Consider the following 21,865-nt stretch of genomic DNA (forward strand, 5'->3'; position numbering starts at 1 on the left):
CCCTCAGGCAGAAGAGAAACTAATTTGGCGATCCATTTTTTGGGTTTGGTTTTTTTTTTGTTTGTTTGTTTTCTTTAGTTAACCACTAATTTTGGGGAAAAAGAATTACAAGAATTTACAATCCTTAAAACTGCCAACATTTTACCAATATGGCTGAAGCTAGACAGTGGGCTAAAACTACTCAGAGAATTGATGTTGCATCAACCAACTTTGCTCTAGGAAGCACTCTAAAAATATGGTAATTGGGTGTGCAACAAAGCTGTTGAATTTATTTAAGACAAAAAAATCTTGTGGAGGAAAAACTATTGGAAAAATTCTAGTTAATTCAGGTTTTGCAGAGCTCCCTACTCTTTGGAATTTTCTTTTTTGTAATTCCACTAATTTTTGATCACAGAAGTCACCATTGTGATAATCTAGCTTGACTTTTGCCTAACATAGGCCATAGAACTTAAATTTAGGTTTTCAGAGAGAGAGAAATTACCACTAATTGTTGAAAGATTTTTTTGGGTGCTCTGATCTCACCATTTTTCTTGTCTTTAAGCTCTGTCTTCACCCATATGCCTAGCACAGTAATACTCTTGGGATACTATCCATTCTTAATCATGGATTAAACTGACATGGAGAATACTGTAAAGATTTTCTTTTTACCAGCTGCAGAAACACTACTTAAACTTCCTGGTGCTGAAGTTGATCAGCGAGCAGGTGTAGCTCAGTTCAGTTTAAAGACTTTAGTCTCAGTTTCAATACATGTTAATGCTGATAACTGTGATGTTGACAGAAGAAGTAGGTCTGTGAGGAGTGGAGTTTATGAACCTTAACGTATTGTGCAGGCTTTTGTTTCACGTAAGGAAGTTCTGGTTAGGAGCAAGACTTTTCTTGCAGTTGAAATATTCATGATGTCTCTTGTTTATGTGAATTCTGTGGTGTACTGTTGGAGATGAGCTTCTGAAGCAGCTTCTGCCGCTGTGGAATACTTCCTCTGTCAGGCTCCTCTTCCCTCTCTGGCTGCTTATCTTCTTATAAAAGCTTGAAGGAACTTACTGTCTCTCAAGATTTCACCACCACCACCAAAACAAGCTTGAAATGCTGTTAAAAGATTAAAAACACTAGTGAAGGAAGGAGGAGGACAAGAATTTTTTCAGACAGTGTGATGCATGGATTTAATTTGCATGTAAAAAACCCACTAAGGATAATGACTTCTAAGGAAGAAAATCACCATTACACTCTGAACTGTAATATAGACCCTTTAAAACATTGTGTTTAATTCAGTAATGAACAATTACTTAAACAAAACAAAAAAAACCTCAAAAGGTGGTGGGGAAAAATGATAGCTATTAAGTACATCCTCTCTGAATATAATCTTAAAGCTATAATGTTGTAGTTTGGGCCGAACCGGCCACTGAGCGAACAACAGATGCTGCCCCCTACCTCTCTTGGAAAGAGAGAGAGAGACTTACGAGTTTAGAAGGAACTAAACTACTTTGAAATAGTAATAATAAAATAAAAAAGAAATAACGAAATACATACAAACCCATATCAAGCTCCCAGGATGACAGTCACATCACCAGCTGGCACTGGGGAAGTCCCAGACTGGACTCAGTGACAGACAGGAAATGGATTCCAGATTAGGATTCAGGATTGGGATCAAAGGCAGATGAACAGAGTCCTCCTCAGACACTGGCTATAGAAGAAGGAGAGATTGACCCCTTTGATCCCTCAGCTTTTATACTGAGCATGAGGCAGATGGGATGGAATACCTTCGTTGGTCAGTTTTGGGTCACCTGTCCTGTCCGCTCCTCCCTGCAGGTGGGACCCCTCTACGCTTTTCTGCTTCCGACCCTCCAACGGGGCAAAGAACAAAGTGAGCTGACCTTGGGTGTTATAGCAATAAGTATAAGCAAGAGCCTCTCTGCATACCATGCCTGGGCATCAGCTATAAACATCGGTCTTATCACTCTGAGAGCAAACAGTGTCTGCACAATATGCTGTTAACTTCAGTAGTTAGAAGAGGCCTAGTTAAAAAGTAAAGTTACTGAACAAAATTGGTCCTGTTTTACCTCAAACCAGGACATATAATAACTCTTGTATTGCACATGTGGCTGGAAAGGTTGCACTTTTTATTGTCACTTCAACCTTCCCTCATCTCTCCTACAGGGCTTACTGTATGGGAACTGTATAATGAGTTTGTTGAGAGGAGTTATTTTATGCTCACCGACCGAATCAACTGAGCAGGTGCAGAACACGTGGCAGGCCTCTGTCCCAGGGTTGTGCATCTGAAACAAAGACCAAGACTAAAAGTATTGTACTTCCTTCTGGTTCCCAAGTTTCCAGTGATGTTGGTGTGCAGTTAAAGCTTGTTTGACCTCTGTCCCAGTGCAACTAGCATTTCTTTCTACATAGAAACACAACCTCAAAATAGGGAAAAGAAAAAAGCCCCAGTCCCAGCATAGTTTGTCAGCTGATAGACAGGGAAGGTGGCATGGGCTTGAACTTTCCACTGAGAGGATGCCCTGAACCTGAGGTTCCAGATAGATTAATTTTTGTAACCATGGTAATAAATGCTTCCTCTTAGAAAGAAGTGGTCATGCAATACGAGATGCCACTTTGTCCTGTCGGGTCTTCAATGCATTAGATGTGGACTGAGATACTTTGCTGTATTGGATTCCCCAAATAAGATGAGCAGACAGATCGCTGTTTCTAGAACCTGACAGGTTTGGGCTACTCAGCACTATCAAACTTCTGCACTTCTAGGTATTTGCAAAAGCACAGCTCTTGGCATGTGACAGACTATAGGTGTTTCCTTTAGATCTTAGATTTAAATGGTTCTAGGCTTTAACAACAGCTATATATAGTAATGAGTTTTGGATTGGGGTAGATGATAATTGCCTGAACATTTTTTGGATTTATTCCATGAAGCTTTTAACTTGTTCATAATGTATTTTTTTGCATTTCAAATCATAAACATAACGTGCTTACTGGTTTATATGACAATAACATTCAATTCTATTTCAGGGTTTTTGTTTTACCACTTCAGATATTTGACCTGCTTCAATTTTCAGCACAGAAATATGTTCCTGTGATCCTTTCATCTTGTGAAGTTAGTCTAATTCTCTCTTCTCCAGTTTCTAGCTTTTAATAAGTCTTGTTTGAATAGAGTGTCTCAAGTTATGATTTGTCTTCTGCATTTTAAATTAAATGTGAAATATATGACTTTGTATCCTTTATATGGAGATGAGTATTTAACATTAATTTCATATTATTATTGACACGTAATTATATTTTTTTTCAATATTAAGTTGAAAACAACTTCAGTTGACACAGCTTAATTTGTGCGTATAATTAAAGCAATGCGTGGAATTTTATGGCTATTGCAGCCTTGTTAATTAGACATAATCTGGTATTAAGTTTGCTTTTCCAGAATTCCTATATACTCTGTTGAAATTTCACTCTTTCAAATGCAAAAGTTTATTTTCAGTGTGGACGAGGTTTTTCTTTGTCTTGGTTGATCTCATTAGGGGAACCACTAGTACAGGAAATCAAGGATAAAAAGATTCAATGAATGGAATTTAAAATGAAGACAAATACTGACTTAGAAATTTTAAAATATTAGCTGCCTTAGACTGCATTCTAGGTTGTAAATTCAGATTTGAGAATTTATAGTCTTTTCTGGTCTCATTACATTCAGGGAAGGGGTGTTTTTAACATATTCTCATTATTTTAGCAATATTAGCTAGGGAGCAAATAAATAACTGCAGTCATTAAGAATGGTAAAAGTTAAGAATGGTAACAGGTAAAAAATGCTTTATAAAAGACATCTTTCAATATTCTGGTCATCCCTGTAGTGTTAAACAAATCTTAAATTTGGTATTGTTCAAAGTCTTATTAATTGTTCCATAGTAATTACACTAGGAGTGCTTAAAGATAGAGTTTCTTCATAGCAAAAGTATACAGTTTCACAGCTTCCAGTCAATGGAATGCATCAAAGCCAGAGTAAATTCCTACTCTCAACAAGTTTTTCAGTTTCATTTTTTTAACTAAGTAAACAGTTACTATATTGCAGATTCCAGGAAGACTAACAGTCTTGTCTGTTTTGATAGCAGCAGCTTACAAAATTGTAAAACATAAAGTAGTGTGTCTTGCCTTTTATCGTGAACTATCTAGTCAGCAAAACTCTTAAATTTCTGCCCCACAGCAGGTTCTAATCTTACAGGTTCCTTCCTCCATAGGGAGGTCTATGAACTGTGAGGACTTCTAGGAGCAATGTTTTATCAGTCGTCTTTTGGAATTTTCTTAGGCAAGCTGAGAATAAATTGTTTTTAAAGCCATCTGATACACTATCTAAATGTAAAATCCCTCATTTTAAATAAGTTTTTCAAATGAAGAATTTGAAAAAATCAGTAGTACAGATAAACTATAGTAGTCATTTAACTCTTGTGTCTCTGACTTGTAGAAGTATTGCAATCGCTAAATTCCTCTTACTTCATATAGTTACATTTTGGGGGTGGAGTTTTCTGGTTTTGTCCTCTTCTATGCTACTGAGGTTTAGGGGTGGATTAGAATGTTTGAAAATCAGAAGTTAATTGAAGAAAAAAAACACAAAAAACAAACCCGACCTGTGACAAACCTGTGGAAAACTATTCTCTGGGCAGGTTAGGAGACTTGATAACACTCCATGCATATCTCTGAGCTCTGCAGTTTCTACTGTTCTTGATGTTTGCTTTTCATGAAGAATTCCTATCCCTGTCTTTGTTCTTTAAGGTCAGCAATATGGGGGCAGAAAGAACCGATTCATTGTCCCCCTCTTGACAGAAAAAGGGAAAAAAATAAAATTGAATGGGAAAGAAGGTGAATTGCTTCAAAAATAATACAAAGAAAGTAAATGGTTTAGACTGGTACTTAAGCACTGATTAAAGAATGAAAATAATTTTTTTAGAGAAGCTATCTAATGCTCAGTTTCTGAAGTCTACTAGAATCATTCCATTGAATGCATAATGTGGGAGATACCTTAAGGAGCTGCAGTTTCTGTTCTACTTGCATCACTTCAGTGGATTTGCAAGTAGCTGGCAGGACTCAGTGCAGATAAGTGGGGTATCATCGATGAATAAGTATGTTTGCTAGCTCTGCAGGAGTTGGTTCGAAGACCTGTACTGTTAAAGAACTTCTATCAGTGACATGGAAGACAACATAAAAACACACCCCAATACCTGCAAGCAGTGTGAAAAGTTCAGCACAAGACATCAACACAGGACAATCTGGATTGCCCTTTATTTTAGCTTCAAACACAGGAGTTTCTTGGGGTTTTTTTCTGAGGCCAAATAAAAGCCGTGTAGTTAGCAGAAATGATAAAGTTTATTTCCTGACAGAAGGTGAGGGGTTTTCTGAAAGACTGAAGATAACATTTGAGATTTTTATATATGCTGAGAGGAGAAAGTAATGGTGAATGATAAGCTGAAGGTGAGCCCCTGGTTTTTGACATCATGGCCAGATAAACTAATGTAATCCATTGTTCATTTTCATATAATCATTAAGGAGGACTACAAAAGCTTGCCTTTTCATTTAGCACTAATGTATTTAGTAAACTGTATGGATATGTTACTGTCTCTCTAGCTATAGACAGGATTGATTGAAATTTTGATTTGTTCTGATCTATTTCAGTAGTAAAAAAATTGATAAGCTTGAATGTTTGTTTTGTGAGTATGTTCTGATCCAAACAAAACTTGAACTTGTTTGGTCCTGTGGCCTGTGTGGGACAGAAGATCAAAACTAAATCATCACAATGGTCCTTTCTGGTCTTAAATATATTTACTGTAACTTTGTCAGTTGCAGCTGAGAGTCATTTTTAATACTTCTGTGGTCTTTCTTCTAATAGTAACAATTTGAATGGTTTAACATAGTCCTACTGCTTCCACGGATACTAAAGGGATCCTGAGTGTTAATGGCAATACTGCCACTGGCCTGCTATTTTAGAAGAATAGGTGAAAAACTTAGGAAGTTGCATACCTCACCACGGTAAGCTTCCCTTTTTCTTTGCTTTCCTTTTATGTTAGACATGGAACAGTAGAGAAACTCTGGGTTCTGTTACAGTAGTTACTTGATTCATTTTAAATCCCAGAGTAGCACAGCCTAGCTTTCCCAAATTGCCAGAGAACTGTTGCTTACAGTTTTGTAGCGGTAGACAAAACTGATAACTCTCTGTTCTCAACTATTCCTTCCATGACAAGATATTTAAATCCCCTCCCTCCTCACTTTCCAACAGTCTGCCTCTTGAATGAGTCAGTTAACTTGTGTTCATAATATGAAGTTCACTGGGTGTGAATAACCTCTAGCCTATCTGGTGATAAACTTCAGATTTGGACCATGTCTTTGCTTATTTCCATTGTTCTTTTTTTCTTCTCATTCAAATTCAACACAGTCTTGATTATTATCTGTGTGATTTGAACAGTTAAAGGACAGTATAATAAATAGTGGACATCTTTGCAGTTGCCTTTTTAGGTATGTTACTTCAAGTTTAAGTGGGCTAAGTATGTTCTTTTTTAATGTTTATGTAGTCGTCATCGTCCTCGCTGTCTTCACCACCATCCTCATCGCAGCCTCAGGTTAGCCACAGCAGAACGAAGGCTTCACCATTGTGTCACTCTGCATCCCTCTCCTGGGCCAAACGTAATCATGTAGGTCCTGCAAAGGCTACCAGTCCGTCAATCCGTCTTCGTCGTTGGCGGCCCTTGATACGCCTTCCATCTGTTGGGCTTCATTCTGTTGTAAGTGTAGTCCATCTTCAGTCTTTTACTCTGACACGACTGGCCTTCTGCCATGTAACTTCGGTCCTCAAGGCATCACTTTTTGTTGGGGTCTTTTCTCAACCATTCTTAGGATTTCTTTCTTCCGTGGTTTTTTTTTTTGTTTTTTTTTCTCTTTCCCCCATGTCGGACAGCAAAAGTACATCACTCCATGCTTTTCTGTCCAGGTATTTTTGATTCAATACACGTGCCAAATCATTTTCAAAGCATAGATGAAGTTTGCCCTTCATTAAGTGGCCTTTTTCTTTTTTTTTTCTTTTTTTTTTTTTTTGCCATAGGTTCCACATCCAGCCTCTTCTTTTCACCTCATCTTCATGATCTTTCATTTGGATGTGCTAAACCAAGGGGCTTCTAATTCTTTGTCACACGCTATTATTTCTTCTGTGTTTGAGACCTGGTTTATGTTCTCGTATCCTAAACCTAGTCTCCTTTTCTTTCATTCTAAGTCTTGATTAATGGTCCCTGAGTATTTCAGTAAAGACAAAATGTTTCCTGTAATCCCAAGGGGCTGCCTACTTTCTCACTTTACATCTGTTTCTTTATCCAGTTTATAGGCATACATTCTAGTTGAAGGTGAAGACATTCTAATAAGAAAAGCTTGTCATCAAATACCATGCTTATACTTTTTTCCTTCTTCATTCACAGCACACAAATATATCTTAGAAATGCAGAAAAAAAAAATGCATGCACAGAATAGCTAATATTTCTAAACTGTCCTATGACCATCAGAAACACTAAACTGAAAGAGTGGTTTAGGGGTATTTCATCCTGCTTTTAAGGAGTGATCACACTTTTAGTGCACACACAAAAAAATCTTGATATGTAGAAGTGAATGGTCTTAAATGCAAAATTGGGACAGTGATTTTGGTTTTTATCATTCTTTGGTAATGACCACTTGTGTAACTAGAAATTCTTCTTTGATTTTTTTTTTTTTTTTACTGAGGTGAAATAATTATTCTGACCGTGGTCCAAATAACTTCCTTTTTCATACAGATCTGTCTTTCCAGATATGGAAAGCCTTCTTAATGTTTTATTGCTATTAAAAATTAGTGTCCAAAAGCTTCTATTTCTTTATAGCTTTTATCTTTTTATCCTGATAAGTATATCGAAATGAGAACTTTTCCCAGACTCCTTTCTCTTTATGTGAGTAATAATTGCTATTATTAAGTATCTAACTCTCTTGTAATCTTCAAAACTATGAAACGTCCTTGATGTTATCATTTGGAGCTAGTTAAATACCTTGGGATTTGAGGAGGCATGGAGTTTAGCACAGAGTTAAGTTCTCCCCGATGCATGCTTTCTCTCTCCATTTAATATTTATGCCATTAACATTGTCAAATCTCTGACATTTTACCTGGGGACTTTCTTGTCTGTTTAGCAAAACTTGGAAAATTCTACATCATATTTCTGTAATTTGAAACTGGGTTCTTGTATGAATTTGACCTATATAAGCTGCTTGTTAAAAAAAGACTTATTGAGGAAGACAAGCTTGAGTGTACCTGCCTAGAACAAAAACATTAATTGACGATGAGTTTACTTCAATGCTAAATAAACCGTGACTTATCCAAGGATGGACATTACAGCATAATCTGTTGTGATTATACTAGAAAAACACTGTTGACAAGTTGAGTGTTTTATTTACTTCAGAAAATTTCTAAAAACAAACTCCTCATCCATTAGCAGTGAGCGTTTCCTTTGAAGACATTCAAAAAGTTCATTCAAAAAATAAGTGGCCTTCAATACAACTGTATCTGGCAAAACAGAAGCTTGCCACTAAAAATAGATTTTAAAATATTACTTGTTAACTCCCCTGAGACCCTGACTGTCTCCTTCTGACAGATTAAAATCATAAGTCTCTATATGCAGAGATATATCACTGAATACAATATATGCTGATATTTATTGGTAACTAAATGTTGTTCTTGTCTTTACACTTTTGTATAACATAGCTTTTCAAGAAAATTCCAGAACACACAAACTACATGTAAATTACTTTAATATGCAAAAAACCAGACAGCATTTTGGGCATTAAAGCTGTCCAGTTGGCTTGATAATAAATACTACCTGGTCCTTGAAGTTTTGTCCTGTCAATACCTGTCATTATTAGTATTATTAGTGTAGCTCTGGTCATTCTGCAAGATGGCTGAATGGGTCTGTGTTGTATGAAAATGTTCTAGTATTTCTTTTATTAAGAAATCTATGCACTTAAATTTAAGGGAGGGGGGGAAACAACCTGTGTATTGTGTTTAAAATACAGTTGAACTTTCTTGTAGTTCTAAGTACATTTCTACTACTTAAACATTGACAGAAAATAGATTGTTTCAGAAGCAGAAGTCTTCATGATGGGAGGCTGTATTTATGCTCCTTACATAAAACCCCTTTCCCTACCTTGACTTTTTAGAGTAGGTCTCCAGATGAGTTAAGAACCTACAATTAAAAAAAAAAAAAAAAAGTAACTGAAAATACTGTCCTGAAATGTTCTATGCAAACCTGATAAATTGCAGTAGGTAAAGGAAATTTATCAACTATAGGTAACAATATACTTCATTAGTAATGTTGACTTTTCCTCAGTCCTTGTAATGATCTCTTAATCCTTCCACCTCTTTTGTTCTTTTAGTTTAGTGTCTCTTCGTGCCTTAGGTCATTTTGCTGCATTTGATGTGTCAAGCTAATCTTGTAATTCTCCTTTTTTTTTCCTACACTTCTCAAGTTGGAAAACATGCTCTTTGTTTTTTCCCATTTACTTTCTGTGTCAGACTGAAGTTCCTGTTCTCTAAAAAAAATCCAAGAAATACCTATTTACAGCAGCATACTGCTGAATAATCCCTCTTGCTTATAGATCTAAAGGGAGAGTTGTGTTTGTTTTAACATTCTTTATCCTGATACTCTGGTCATTGGTAGAGCCTATCTCTGGATTTCACCTTCTTGCTTGATGTCCTCCCATTTGAAATCAGATGCTACTTTCCTACAGCTTGGAATTGTACTTCACTGGATACTTGCGTGTTCTAGCTATAGTTGGGGACATAGAGTTAATAAGCTTAAGACAGCTTGTATACCATGACAGTATGGTAGAAAAATACATAAGGCAATGCTTAGCAAAGGAACTTCTTCTCCATTCTTGGGTCAGCACTCAAGACAGTTTCTCAGCACCTTTCTTATAGAAATTCTTTTTCATTATTCTGGACAAGGGATACCTTGGTCTAAATTAACCTACATATGTTCAACTGTGAAACTCCAGAGCATTTCAAATACCATAAACTCACTGCAGTATATTGAGCATGAATAGAGACGTCACTGTTCTGTGAGAATGAGCCAGAAATAATCTTGCTGAAACTTGTGATCATCATTCCAGTGCTCTTCGTTTTAATTGCAGTATTTTAACCAGGATTCAAATGCCTTGCACAGGCCTACACAGTACATTTGCCCAAGCATGTTCCATGCTTCAAAATGGAAATTACAGATGCCTAATCTACCCAATAGCAATTGCATCACTTTTTCCCCTTTACTTCAAAATTTATTGAATCCAAACCATACCTAATGTCCTGTTGTGTGAACTTTATTTTTTAATATGTTTTTCTGTGGCTTCTTGTAACTTCTTGTGAGTGAAACTGTATAGTTAAACCCCTACGTTTTTTTTCTTCTCTTAGACTTTAGTTACTTTTGTCATGATTTTTCAGTTAGATGCATTTGAAACTTTTTATTTCTCAGGGTTCTGCAAGATTGTATTTTCCTGCTCAGTCTTTACCATTCTTCTTCCAGAACCTGACAGACTCTTGATGCCAATTTCCTGACTTAACAGAAATGGTGTTTTTTCCTTTCCCTGTCAGTACCTGCAATACGAAGCATTCTACTAAACTGGTTTGTGAGACTTCTTGCTTCACTCCTTTCTCTCAAGAGCAAGTATAAGGAAATAACATGTAACACTGAACCTGTTTTTTTTTAATGTGCATGAAAACTGAGCACTGACTTTTAGATTGGGATAATGGTTTAAGTGCATTAGCAAGATAAACTGTGTAGGTGATGAAATGCACTTTATTAGACGAGCTGATATGATTGGGTAAACAGTGATATAGGGGTGTAACATTGAGGTTTCTGAAGGTTAGTGCAGCAACAAGAAAGAAGACTATTGTAGTTCATGAGGAGAGGGCAGCATGCAGTAATGAAAGGTAAAATAAAGGAATTTTCCAGTACAAAAAGAGGGAGTAGGAAGGGTTATCATTTGTATAGTAAAAACTTTGGGAAGTGCCATTTTAAAAACTACTGATTGGAAATCTGCTAGTGAAGAATAGAGGAAGAAATGTAGAGGGGTTGTTTCGATAACATAAATGAATGGGTATTGACCTGAGACAAGTCAATTAAAAGTGACTTCTCATGGCAGTCAGCAATTGTTTATTATTTAATTTGAATGCCCAGGTTAGCAGAGAAGGCAGTCAAATAATCTGAAAAATCAAGGCTTCATCATTCAGGTGCTTTTAATGTGGATCCAAAATTGGAGGGCATGACAACCTTGGCTGTCACTTTTGTGTATGTGACTGGGTATTCATAAAGATACACTCTATTATTATCATTGAGCATTATCTCAACACCTTGACAACAGATTACAGCTGAGAAGGTGTTATCAGAACCATCACTTTGAGCATTAAACTTCTTGCATTTTTCCTCTTCAAGTCAGTTTCAAGTCTGCTGGTCATTATTTTTCAGGGTGGTTTTATTTTTTTTCTTTTGAAGAGATAAATTGGAAGAGTGGTGTCCACTAGCCCTTACTACCAAAACTTAGTCCTTATGCTAAGGTTGAAACCATAACATAAGCTTCTGTAAGATACTGAAGACGCTGGTATTTGTCTTCTTTCCGTCTTTTCTGGATGGGAAAGAAATATAAATTCTCTTCACTGTGTCTTTGGAAGACTTGAAAAATGATTCTTGAATTCCATGGATTATTTCCCAATCACGGTTAGACAATCATCTTATTTAGACTCCTGTGTCTTTCGGTTCATACATGCGGTCATTCAAATTTGCTGCCTGATTTTGCACATTAGTGGGCTTCTAAGTGAAAAAATCTAAAGGAACAGGTCATCCCAACACTTGACTGATGTTCACGTTACTGTGGTCTTTGACAAGAAGAATAATCAAGAGAAAATCCTCTGTAATTGTTCTGAAAATACTACCTAGCGATGAACATGGAGTCAGACTTCTTAAAGCTGTGTTCTCTTGGGTTTTTTAAGCATTCACACAGACTGTTTATTAGAAGCTGAAAACTTGGCCAAAGGTGTAGCTTTTCAAGGAGACCACAAAAGACATCTCCCTGAAGCTGACATTCCTTCTTCTTTTCATTCCTTTGAAATTTAAAATCTTCTGGTTCCGAGTATTAGAATTCCTAGAGCTTCCCAGTGAAGCAGAAATTGGCTTGGCTAGGCTTCTTTTTGTGTTAATGTCTGTGTGTGTGCGTGCATGCACGCATATGCAATGCATGTCCTGTGTCCCGTCTGTCCCCCCCCACCAGAGAGGAGTGGGGGGATTTTGAATCGGATTCGTCACATTGGGAAAGTTTAATCTGGTTACTTGTTTGCCTAAGTCATAAGCAACACGTTTTTATAATATTGAGTTTTAGGTCATCTTGATTATTCAGACTGTATTGTTTCTCTGTGCTTATAATTATGCAAATAATTTTCTGTCAAAAACTATTGAAATCCTAATTTTTCAAGAAATTTAATAGATCTACTTGGTACTAAACTTATTAGTATCTACATTAGATGAAAAGAAATCACAAGGGAAGGAGACTGTCTACATTAGAACTTGTGGTAGAAACTTTAATAATGGCGTGGCACTTTTCGTTCTTTCTATGAAGTTGGGGAATTAAAAATGTAAAAACAACATTTCTCACGGGTTGTGGCAACAGCACTTAATGGAAGCATGTTATTTAGATCGGGCATGTGCAAAAACGCAGCAGGATTCTATAGGAGCAGCACTGTCTTCAAGTAAACTCTATGAAAAGTTAATTGTGCTCTTTTTTGATGGCTTCCCTATCCATCGTCTAGCTGTATATAGGCTCAGCATTCCAAGCATGCCAAGTGTCCCTCTATAGAAAAGGTGTTTATTAGAAGCTGGCACAAAGAACACAACACTCAAAATGGTCAAAGAGACAACTGTATTTTCTTCTAAATGTGATCAAAACCAAATCTTGAACATCTTAAAGTCTTCTGAAATAGTGATACTTTGAGTTTTTCTGGTTAATGTCAATTTGAGCCCAGGTAGCGTATGGTCAGATGCGAGCTTTTAAATGCCAAGCTATTTCCTTCCTAAAGTGAGACTAACTGGCACTAGTCTTTCCCCTAACCCTGACATTCCTTCAGCCCAGATTTCCATGTTGGTAAGTTTAATTGGTAAGTGACTAGCCCTGAAGTCGTATCTCTACATGGGGATTAGGTGGCAATGTAGGATTTGGCAAGGACTCTCAGCTTTGCCTTTCTGCACACTTTTGTAGCATCACAGTTTAGGTGCCTCTAAACTGTTGGTTGATCGATGGTACCTTGTTGTTATTCCCTTTGTTTGTCAGCAACTGTCTTGTGCGTTTTCAGGAAGTTACAGAAACCTGTGGTCCTTGGGAGTTTACAACTGGGGTAGCCAAACTCTAGAGGATCCTTGTTTTGCTTGGGTTTTTGGTTTTGGTGTTTTTTTTTGTTTTATTTTTTTCCTAAGCCCTGGCTCTGTTTGGCCTTTTGTAAAGCCAAATTCTCAAAGGCAATTCCGTATGCCATAGGAGAAAAAGATTCCTTGGAGTTCTGGTGCAAAGGTCCTCTCCTTTCTTTAATAGCCACCTCATCTTCAGCAGCAGGATTGCTCTTGCTCCATTCTAGGTGCTCTGAAACAGAGATGAAACAGGGTATTATGTCTTTCAAACTTTAACTGGTCATGGAGATGAATCTCAAATGAGGGTGAGGGGAGGTTGTGTGGGTTTTTGTTTTTCTCTTTTTTCATTTTTTGGGCTTACTACATAGAATTTCTGTCAGCGGTTGGCAGTTCCTCTGTAATGCTGTGTCCTTTGGCGTTCTTGATGTATTGAAGGACTTACGGTGACTTCTTGTCCTTCACTTTATTGTTCTGTTTTTTTGCTACATTTCTTCAGTTTAGATCATCTTTTAAAGTTTTTTATGACCATCAGGGAGAAGGAAACTTTTAACCCAGTCTTGAAAACATGATGCAACTAAGGTTCTACAACTCATTTTACACTCTAATCCGTTTCTGGCAAATTCTTAGATTTTTGGGGCACTTCAAGAAAGTCACATAAGGCTAACAGTAATTACAAGATGGAACAAAACTACATGAAGTAAATTTTCACGGAAGTCAGTTTCTTGACAGTTTAAGAAAAACTGAGGTGCTTTTTCCCATTCCTTCAGCAGTATCTTCTTAAATTGTGGATTGGGGCTCAGTTGCAGACTGATGAGGAAATAAGACCATCAACTGCTATCGAACACAACAATGGCGATGTACCTTTTGGCTCAGAAGTTCAAAAACCATTGCTGAGCGGATGCTGGGAACGTGTGCTGGCAGAGTACCACGCTGTGCATGCCCTGTTTTCTTCTGAAAAAGAAAACAACTACTGCCGTAGTTGGCAACAAAATATCAGGCTACAGAGATCTCTGCCAACTGCAACCATTTTTTGTGTCATGTCACTTGAATCTGTCACTGCACTTAAGTCCTTTCTTGGTATGCAGTGATGATGCCTATGATGCCACTACGAAATTTCAGAAGTCTCTGAGACAAACAGAGCTCTAGGCATGTGTCTGGTTATTTTCCCTCCTCCCCACTTACGATGTGTGAATTGTACCTTGAAAGAAACAGATACTCCCAACTGCCTGTAAGGAGGGAACAGGTTAACTGTACGATATGTGGCTTAGGAGGAAAAATTTATTTGAACGTGTTAATATTGTTCAGTTTTAAAATATGACAGGTTCAGCGGTCAGACCTGCGTCACTTTGTTATGGGAGATGGGTTAGTGAAGGAGTTGCTGTTTACATGAATATCTATTTTTAGTGTTAATATATTTGAGCTGATACTACTTCTAGTTCATTAATGAAAAAGAAGGCTTTTATGTAGAGCTATAATTGGAAAGACTTCCATATACTTTACTGAAAGGATTCTTACTGATCTGTATATTTGCAGAAAGCTTCTTTGTATTCCAAAATGTTCTGCAGTGTGACTTCTGCCATTCTATATAGATCCAGAATGTGCTTCTCACTCGTGATTTCTCTTGGCCAGGTGTTTTGCGTATTATGATGATATGTTCTCATTGATCATATTGTGATAAGAATTTTAGTGAACACAATTTATTTTTGTGTTGTTCTGTCTTGCAGGCACCAAGTATAGATGAAAAAGTAGACCTTCACTTTATTGCATTAGTTAATGTAGGTGGTCATCTCTACGAATTGGGTAAGAACACTTTTTATCCTCTCCATTTGTTTGAAACAAATACAAGTAGTAATGTTGTTAACTATCAAAGTTTGAGAGATATTACTTGATTTAATGTAGGGCTTAGGTTCTTTTCAACTGCATCATAGTGTCTGGGGGGGGCAGGGGATTCTGTCAAACAATTGCAACCTCCTTCCCATTGTTTTTTTGGATTCTCCTTCACTCAACTCCCTTCTATTAAGATAAAATGGTACGGAATACTGGGCTGCCTCTAAACTTTATGATTTACAAGGACAGGAAGCAAGAAAGAATTGATAAATACTCAAAGTTTCAGAGAGGAAGGTACTTTTATGTCCCTGAATTGTTTAGGGAATTAATAAATGAACTGTATGCCACCTTAGAAGTTTTAACTATATTATTAAATAGCATGATACAGTTTAAACTGAAATTATGTAGTCAGAATACTAGCAGATACTAATATAACTCATTTGTTATAGGCTGGTTATTTTTTCTTCTACCTTTTTGTGGTCACTAGACAGTTAACTCTAAAACAGCAGTCTGTTTTCTGAATTATAGCTATATCTTTTCCCTCTTCAGATTGTAGCACCAAGTTCTGCTCAGATACTCTCTAATGACTCCAATCTTAAACATGTTGCTGGGTAACTAGGTTTTGCTGCAGGCACTTCAGAAAACTAGCAAGTTGATCAGGATTTAAAAACTGCAAGTCACTGGTCTTTCCTAACATAATTTTTTCAGTCTTTTATAGTGAGAACATTTTCGCCTTTTGAAAATCAACATGTAATTAAGCAATGCCCTTAACAGGTGACAACTAATCATAACCTGGGGCATAAGTAGTATATAAGAAGTGCTTATGCTAATATTAAGGTGATCTAAAGGATATTATCAGTGGTGAGCCGTGAACAATAGGCACACATTTCTGTATTTTTATGATGCTGTATGTTTGTCAGCAAGCTAGATCAAATAGTGAGGCAACTGCTGTAGGATGGAATATAAATATTTTATGATTCTAAATTTTAAGGCGTGATGGATGGCTCACTCTTCTTCTAGTTGTGTGCTACTATTTCCATGTTACCTTTTCATTGTGAATTAATTTGCTGTTTAAAAAGCACACTACAGACTATGATAACCGTGTTTAGCTATTTTCTGTAAGTACAATGCAAGATAAAACCCACTTGAACTTTTTGCTTGAATTTTTTTTTTAAAAAAATAGAGGCATTTAGCTCCACTGTACAGTGGAATGCTAATACTACTATTTCCTTTGTTCTTAAAATAACTTCTCTCTGTACCAGCGGAGGAAAGCAAAACATACTTAAAAGTAGGAAAATGGGAGAAGGTTTTTCAATTAATTCACTGGCTTCAGTCACTGTGGCCAGCATGTGGGCTTTTGCAGGCAGAAAATGCTGAGGAAGAGCATGAATGTTAAATGCTTATGATGTTTTTGCCGTAGAAAACACATTATTTATAGGCACATGAAATTAAAATGCTGTTCTGCTAAGATGTATGTTAAAAAAAAAAAAAAAAAGTATCAAACTTAGCTTGCAACAGTACAGGGCATTCAGTTCTATTTCCCTGCCATGTTCTGAGGGTTTTCCATTGTTGTATCTTCAATCGTGGTTGTTAGAATAATGGACAACCTCTTGTTCATGTAAATCCGAAAGTTTTCTAACACTGAGTCTATTTTTAGTTGTGGAAAATGTAGTTTGGAATTATTGTCAACTTTGATGGAATCTTTGGGGAGGAAGGAGCCATTGAAAGGGAGGACAGAGACAAGAGGGAATTTGGTTTGGCAAATACTTAGAGTATCCTGACATGTTCTCATACTGTAAGCTCTTCACAAGTAACCTGAAACATATTTCTATGAATAAAATTATTTTTAAAATGCTGAGAACGATAGCTTTCTTATATTGCAAATGGGAGGAAAAATAATCTACTATAGCAACCATTTTTGAATGCTGTAAAAGCACTTGGTACTTAAAGTTATTTGGTTAGTTTGCTCATTTATTTTAAATGAGAGTACCATTTCAGTTAGGCCAGACTTTTCAAACTGGTGGGTTTGGTATTCTCGTCTGTTGTGGAGTCCCTGATCACAGCTGTCATAGACCGCAGACATACAGCTGCCTGTCTGGGTAAATCCATTAAGTGCAGTTGAAATTGTACTTCTCTACTTAAAAAGCTGAAGTACTATACCAGCACCAAAGCAATCACAACGTATAACCTTAAAGTTTTCAGATAAAATATTAAAAAGTATTTCATTGGTTTGATTGGATTTTTTTTTTTTAATGTAGCAGACTGTACATAATGATACCTGTTGAAGCAGTCAACAGTGGAGGAGAGACCTGGGAATAGCTAGCTGCGTTTGGGATTCTTTTATGAAAAATGGGGTAGCATTTTTGTAAATGAAGAGCAAAAAAATTGTTCAAATAGTTTTAACTGGAAAAATGAAGCTTTTCTAATTTTATAAATGTGTTGTTCAATCCTGCTTTGTGTTTCAACAGATGGGCGCAAGCCATTTCCAATAAACCATGGGGAAACTAGTGATGATTCTTTTTTAGAGGTAGGAATAGAAAACCTTCTTAAATGGTGTTATACAAATTTTTTGCTATATTTACACAAAATTTATTAAAAATACATATAAAAATACTTATACAAAAGTCTTGCTGTATTTATGGTTGGACGAGGAATAGAGTGAGTGGGATGGTGATACTAAATTAGGTTTACTCAGTTTTAAAACAGATATTTCAGAGCGCTTGTGTTGTGACTCTGGATGACAGACTATCATAACATGGTAACAAGAAAAGTCGGAAGGGTTGACCATAGCAGATCAGACTGACTTTTCTTCTGTGCTGAGATTTCCATATATCTCTGCTCCTTTCAAATTGTACATGAGATGAAGTCATCAGATTGAAAACTTAAGATAAGTTTTCATTCTCTGTCCTTTGGTTTAGTTATAGTTTGATAGGTGCCATGCTAGACAGAGGTTGATTTCTTTTCTGACACTTACTATTAATCATTCTTCTCCAGTTTCATGGCTTCTTTTGGGTGTTTCTTTGTCTCAGGAGCTGTTTAGTTAAGAAATTAATTGGGAAGGAATACACTGAATTGGAAGGGTAAACTGTCACCCCCAAAGAATGATGAGAAGGCAATGCATAGATCTGACTTTAATGGTATCCAGACTGGATTAGCTTTACAAAAAGAGGAAACCAGAGAAACTAAGAAACCGACCAAAATAAACCTTTTATAATTTAGTAGCATATACTAACGTCTGTAAAGATTGCATACAATTTGTGCTTGTTTGGGCAGGGGGAGAAGCTGGATAAAGCTTTCCTTTTTTCCTATGTGGCTTTTTTCCCTTTTACTGATAACATGTGTTCTCCAGATTGCACCCTAAAGCTAGATGAAGGAATTACTTATAATCTTTCGCTTACCCCACGCATCTTAGATTCATCTTGAGACAAAGGAAAAAATTCAGAATGCAGCAGCAATAGTAAAGGCAAACTTCAGAGATGCATTTAGAAAGTCAGACAAGCATCACAACTGTTGCAATATTCAGTCATTGTTGCTAAGGTTCTGCATGCGACTTTTGCTCTCTTCCGCTGCCCATATGCGCGCTGTAAATAATCTTGAATAGTGGTGGTAACTCAGATCAGACGTACAGTTTATGTAGATTTGTCACAGTATTTAGTAAACCTCTATGGAGAAATCCATTTGGAGCATATTTTCTATAGAGCATAACTTCGTATTTCAGTTGTGGGCTTTTTTAGTAAGTATAGTGTTTCTTGTTTTGGTTTGTTTGTTTGTTTGTGTTTTACTTTTTTTTCCCTAGGATGCAATAGAAGTTTGCAAGAAATTCATGGAACGTGACCCAGAAGAATTAAGATTTAATGCAATTGCACTGTCTGCAGCTTAAAAGCCTTTTCCAGTTGAGCTAATCTATTGCAATGTATTGTAACAATAAAACCGTTGCCATATGTTAATAGTACAGATTTTGATACTTCCCTAATATGTTGATTAATTGTAGCGTACGTGGAATAAACTTTGCATTTGTCCTTGCTATATCTTGCTGCTTGTTCCTAAAGCAACTTTGGGTATTTATATACACGCATGCATTTTGTGCAAGACTTCTATTTGGTGGGTGTTTTCCCCTTCCATGCCCTTAAAAGTTTTGGGAATTGTTGTCTGTGATATTGCATCATAATAATGATGAGCTAGTTCAGAGCAGGATTATCCTTTGTATCATTCACAGATAATATTTTGAGTGGAGTATGTGGTATGTGAATGGGTAAAAACTTGAACTAGGAGGCTATCTCCATCTTTTAATTGTAATGATACAAGAATATTATTAGAACTTTTGCAGGTGCCTCAAAAGACAAAGGCATTTTTTTCAGTGCGTTATTTATAAATAAATATATGGAACAAAAAAGGCAGAAAAAGGACTGTTGCTTCTTACTGTTGTTGAGCACTAACATTTTAAAATTAGCTTAATCTTTACATTTTGAATAAAACTTAATTTTGTTTCTCAAGCCTACTAATGTTAATAAAATTGTTAAAAAAAGCTTTAGTTAAACCAGTGTTTGCTATTTATATATGTGGAAAAACAACATGGATTTTTGCCTCAGAAAAGCCACACTAGTAATTAATACTAGTTCAAATGGTAGGACTGCAGAGGGCACACACAGGTGAGTACAGCAATGTGAAGTATCTCACTTAACTGAAATAATTTGATAGAGAAGTAGTGATTGTTGTAATGAAGTTTTGTGTAACAAGAACAGACTATATATTTTAAGATAGCCGTGACAGTCATATACTTTTTTTTCCCCTTTAGGAGTATCTATTATAAGTTTGTCAGGTGGCATTACTGAATGTTATGTGATACCCTTCCCTTGTGCCATCCCTCCCACCCCACCCACTGGATCTTAAAGTACTGTTGACCATTCTACACTTGAATTAGTATCAAATTGGTTGTTTTGGTTTGGTTTTTTGGGGTGGGTTTTTTTGTTGTGGTGGTTTTTTTTTTTTTTTTTTTTTTTTGCTAAGCAATCTTATGCTTTTGGATTCTTCTGAAGGTTGGTTTTGGTTAATGTCCATGTTTGGACATTCCAGAAAAATATTTCTTATTTGTTGCTTTGAAGTGAAATAATTCAGGTTTGCTTCCAATCAAGATCGCTGCCAAAGGAAACTGAACCCTCCGTGTCCCAGAGGGTGCTTTCATTCATTGTCACTGCAAGAAAAACGAATGGGGTTATGCCAGAAGCAGTCTGGCAGAGTTTTCCTTCTGTATAGAAAAGAAAGAGGCCTGGGAGTCTGTCTTATCACTCAAGAACATCTTTTTACACTCTAAAGAAAAAGTCGGAGCATCTGTCTGAAACATGTCACCTGGAGAGTCCACTAACAAGAAGAGTCTGTTTTCTATAAGTGAGGTGGTTGGAAAAGTGAGGGGGAAGAACAACACTAATGAGCTTCTATTTTTGAGCACTTTTTCACCCCAGTAAAATGCAGTATCGTTAAGACTTACTTTGAGTTTCCATGCTCGCTAGCAAAGCCCTGAAACTTGCCTTTAAATAAAAATCAAATGCTTTAGTAACTAAAGCAGCTGCATTGTCTTCCTGCTAATATCAGAAAAATCAAATAAAAATTATGACAATTTAATTTGGATATTGCATATTTTATTCTAAAGGTGACTCGGAGAATTACATTTAAAGTAAGCCATAGTTAATATAGATAAGGTGCTTTTAGGGTAGGGAGGAGGGTGAGGAAGGAGAGGAAGAGGATGTTCAATTCAAAGCTGTTAAACTAGCTACACTAGGGAAATACTGTCTGCTTTAGGGAGATACTCACACTATATATGCTCTTCAATGTTCAGAAGATTTTGGCAGGTTTAGGTAATAAATGGAGGGGCTTTGTTTTTGTGCAGTTATTTATTGCAAAATCACTTCAGAACTGGAGCTTTAATTGAACATTAGGACTTAAGTGAATTCATGACAAAGGAAATCAAGGTTAGAACTTGGGGTGGGATTTTTCATGTTCACACTGGAAAAATACATCTTGAATCTTAAGTAAAATCTTACAAGAATTCTTACTATTTTAGCAATATGATAGTTTTGCTCAGTGTTTTTTACGTAGTCTTCAAATCAATTGTCCTGCAGGGTAAGGTTTCCTTCTATTTTGTTTTATGTTCAGTGTTACTTTTCGGTTTGTTAATATATAAGATGGTACTTTTTAGTGAACGTTGCTTATGGAAACGTTCTCAAAAAGTTTGAGATGGCAAAGGAAGAGGCAGTGCCCCAGTTCTTATGCTGAACTGTATCTGCTCACTGCACAGTCCCTTGTTAGATTGAAAATTTGAAAGACTGCACTGCAGAAATACTCTCTCACCTAACATGTATGATGTAATGGCCTTCCAGTGCTTATAAAACCACACTCTGGCACACACATCGGCCACCACCTTGAGGAGCACAGGAAGCAAAGGGATCTAGAGGATGCTGGAATATCTTTGGCATTAACAGAACCTGCGTAACTTGGGTACAAGGAGTGAGGTACGAACACTCGGATGACTTGTATAGTGCAGAAAAGTCCTGAGTAGGGGCTGATGAGCCCTGCGAGACCACGCGATGCTTTTGGCTCTGCAGCACCCATGCAGACAT

At 36.6% G+C, this 21,865-nt stretch overlaps 1 protein-coding gene across 1 annotated transcript in view; it reads left to right on the forward strand.

The window, feature by feature from the left end:
• Positions 1-19,749, forward strand: part of UCHL3 (ubiquitin carboxyl-terminal esterase L3 (ubiquitin thiolesterase)) — a 44,463-nt gene extending 24,714 nt beyond the window's left edge. The window contains exons 7-9 of the mRNA XM_009894447.1: positions 15,149-15,224; positions 17,720-17,778; positions 19,048-19,749. Of these exons, the coding sequence (XP_009892749.1) occupies positions 15,149-15,224; positions 17,720-17,778; positions 19,048-19,131 (219 nt within the window). The 3' untranslated portion in view covers positions 19,132-19,749. The remainder of the gene's footprint in view (positions 1-15,148; positions 15,225-17,719; positions 17,779-19,047) is intronic.
• Positions 19,750-21,865: the final 2,116 nt, after the last annotated feature.

Source organism: Charadrius vociferus, unplaced genomic scaffold, assembly GCF_000708025.1.
Source record: "Charadrius vociferus isolate BGI_N301 unplaced genomic scaffold, ASM70802v2 scaffold1401, whole genome shotgun sequence".
Lineage (NCBI taxonomy): Eukaryota > Metazoa > Chordata > Aves > Charadriiformes > Charadriidae > Charadrius > Charadrius vociferus.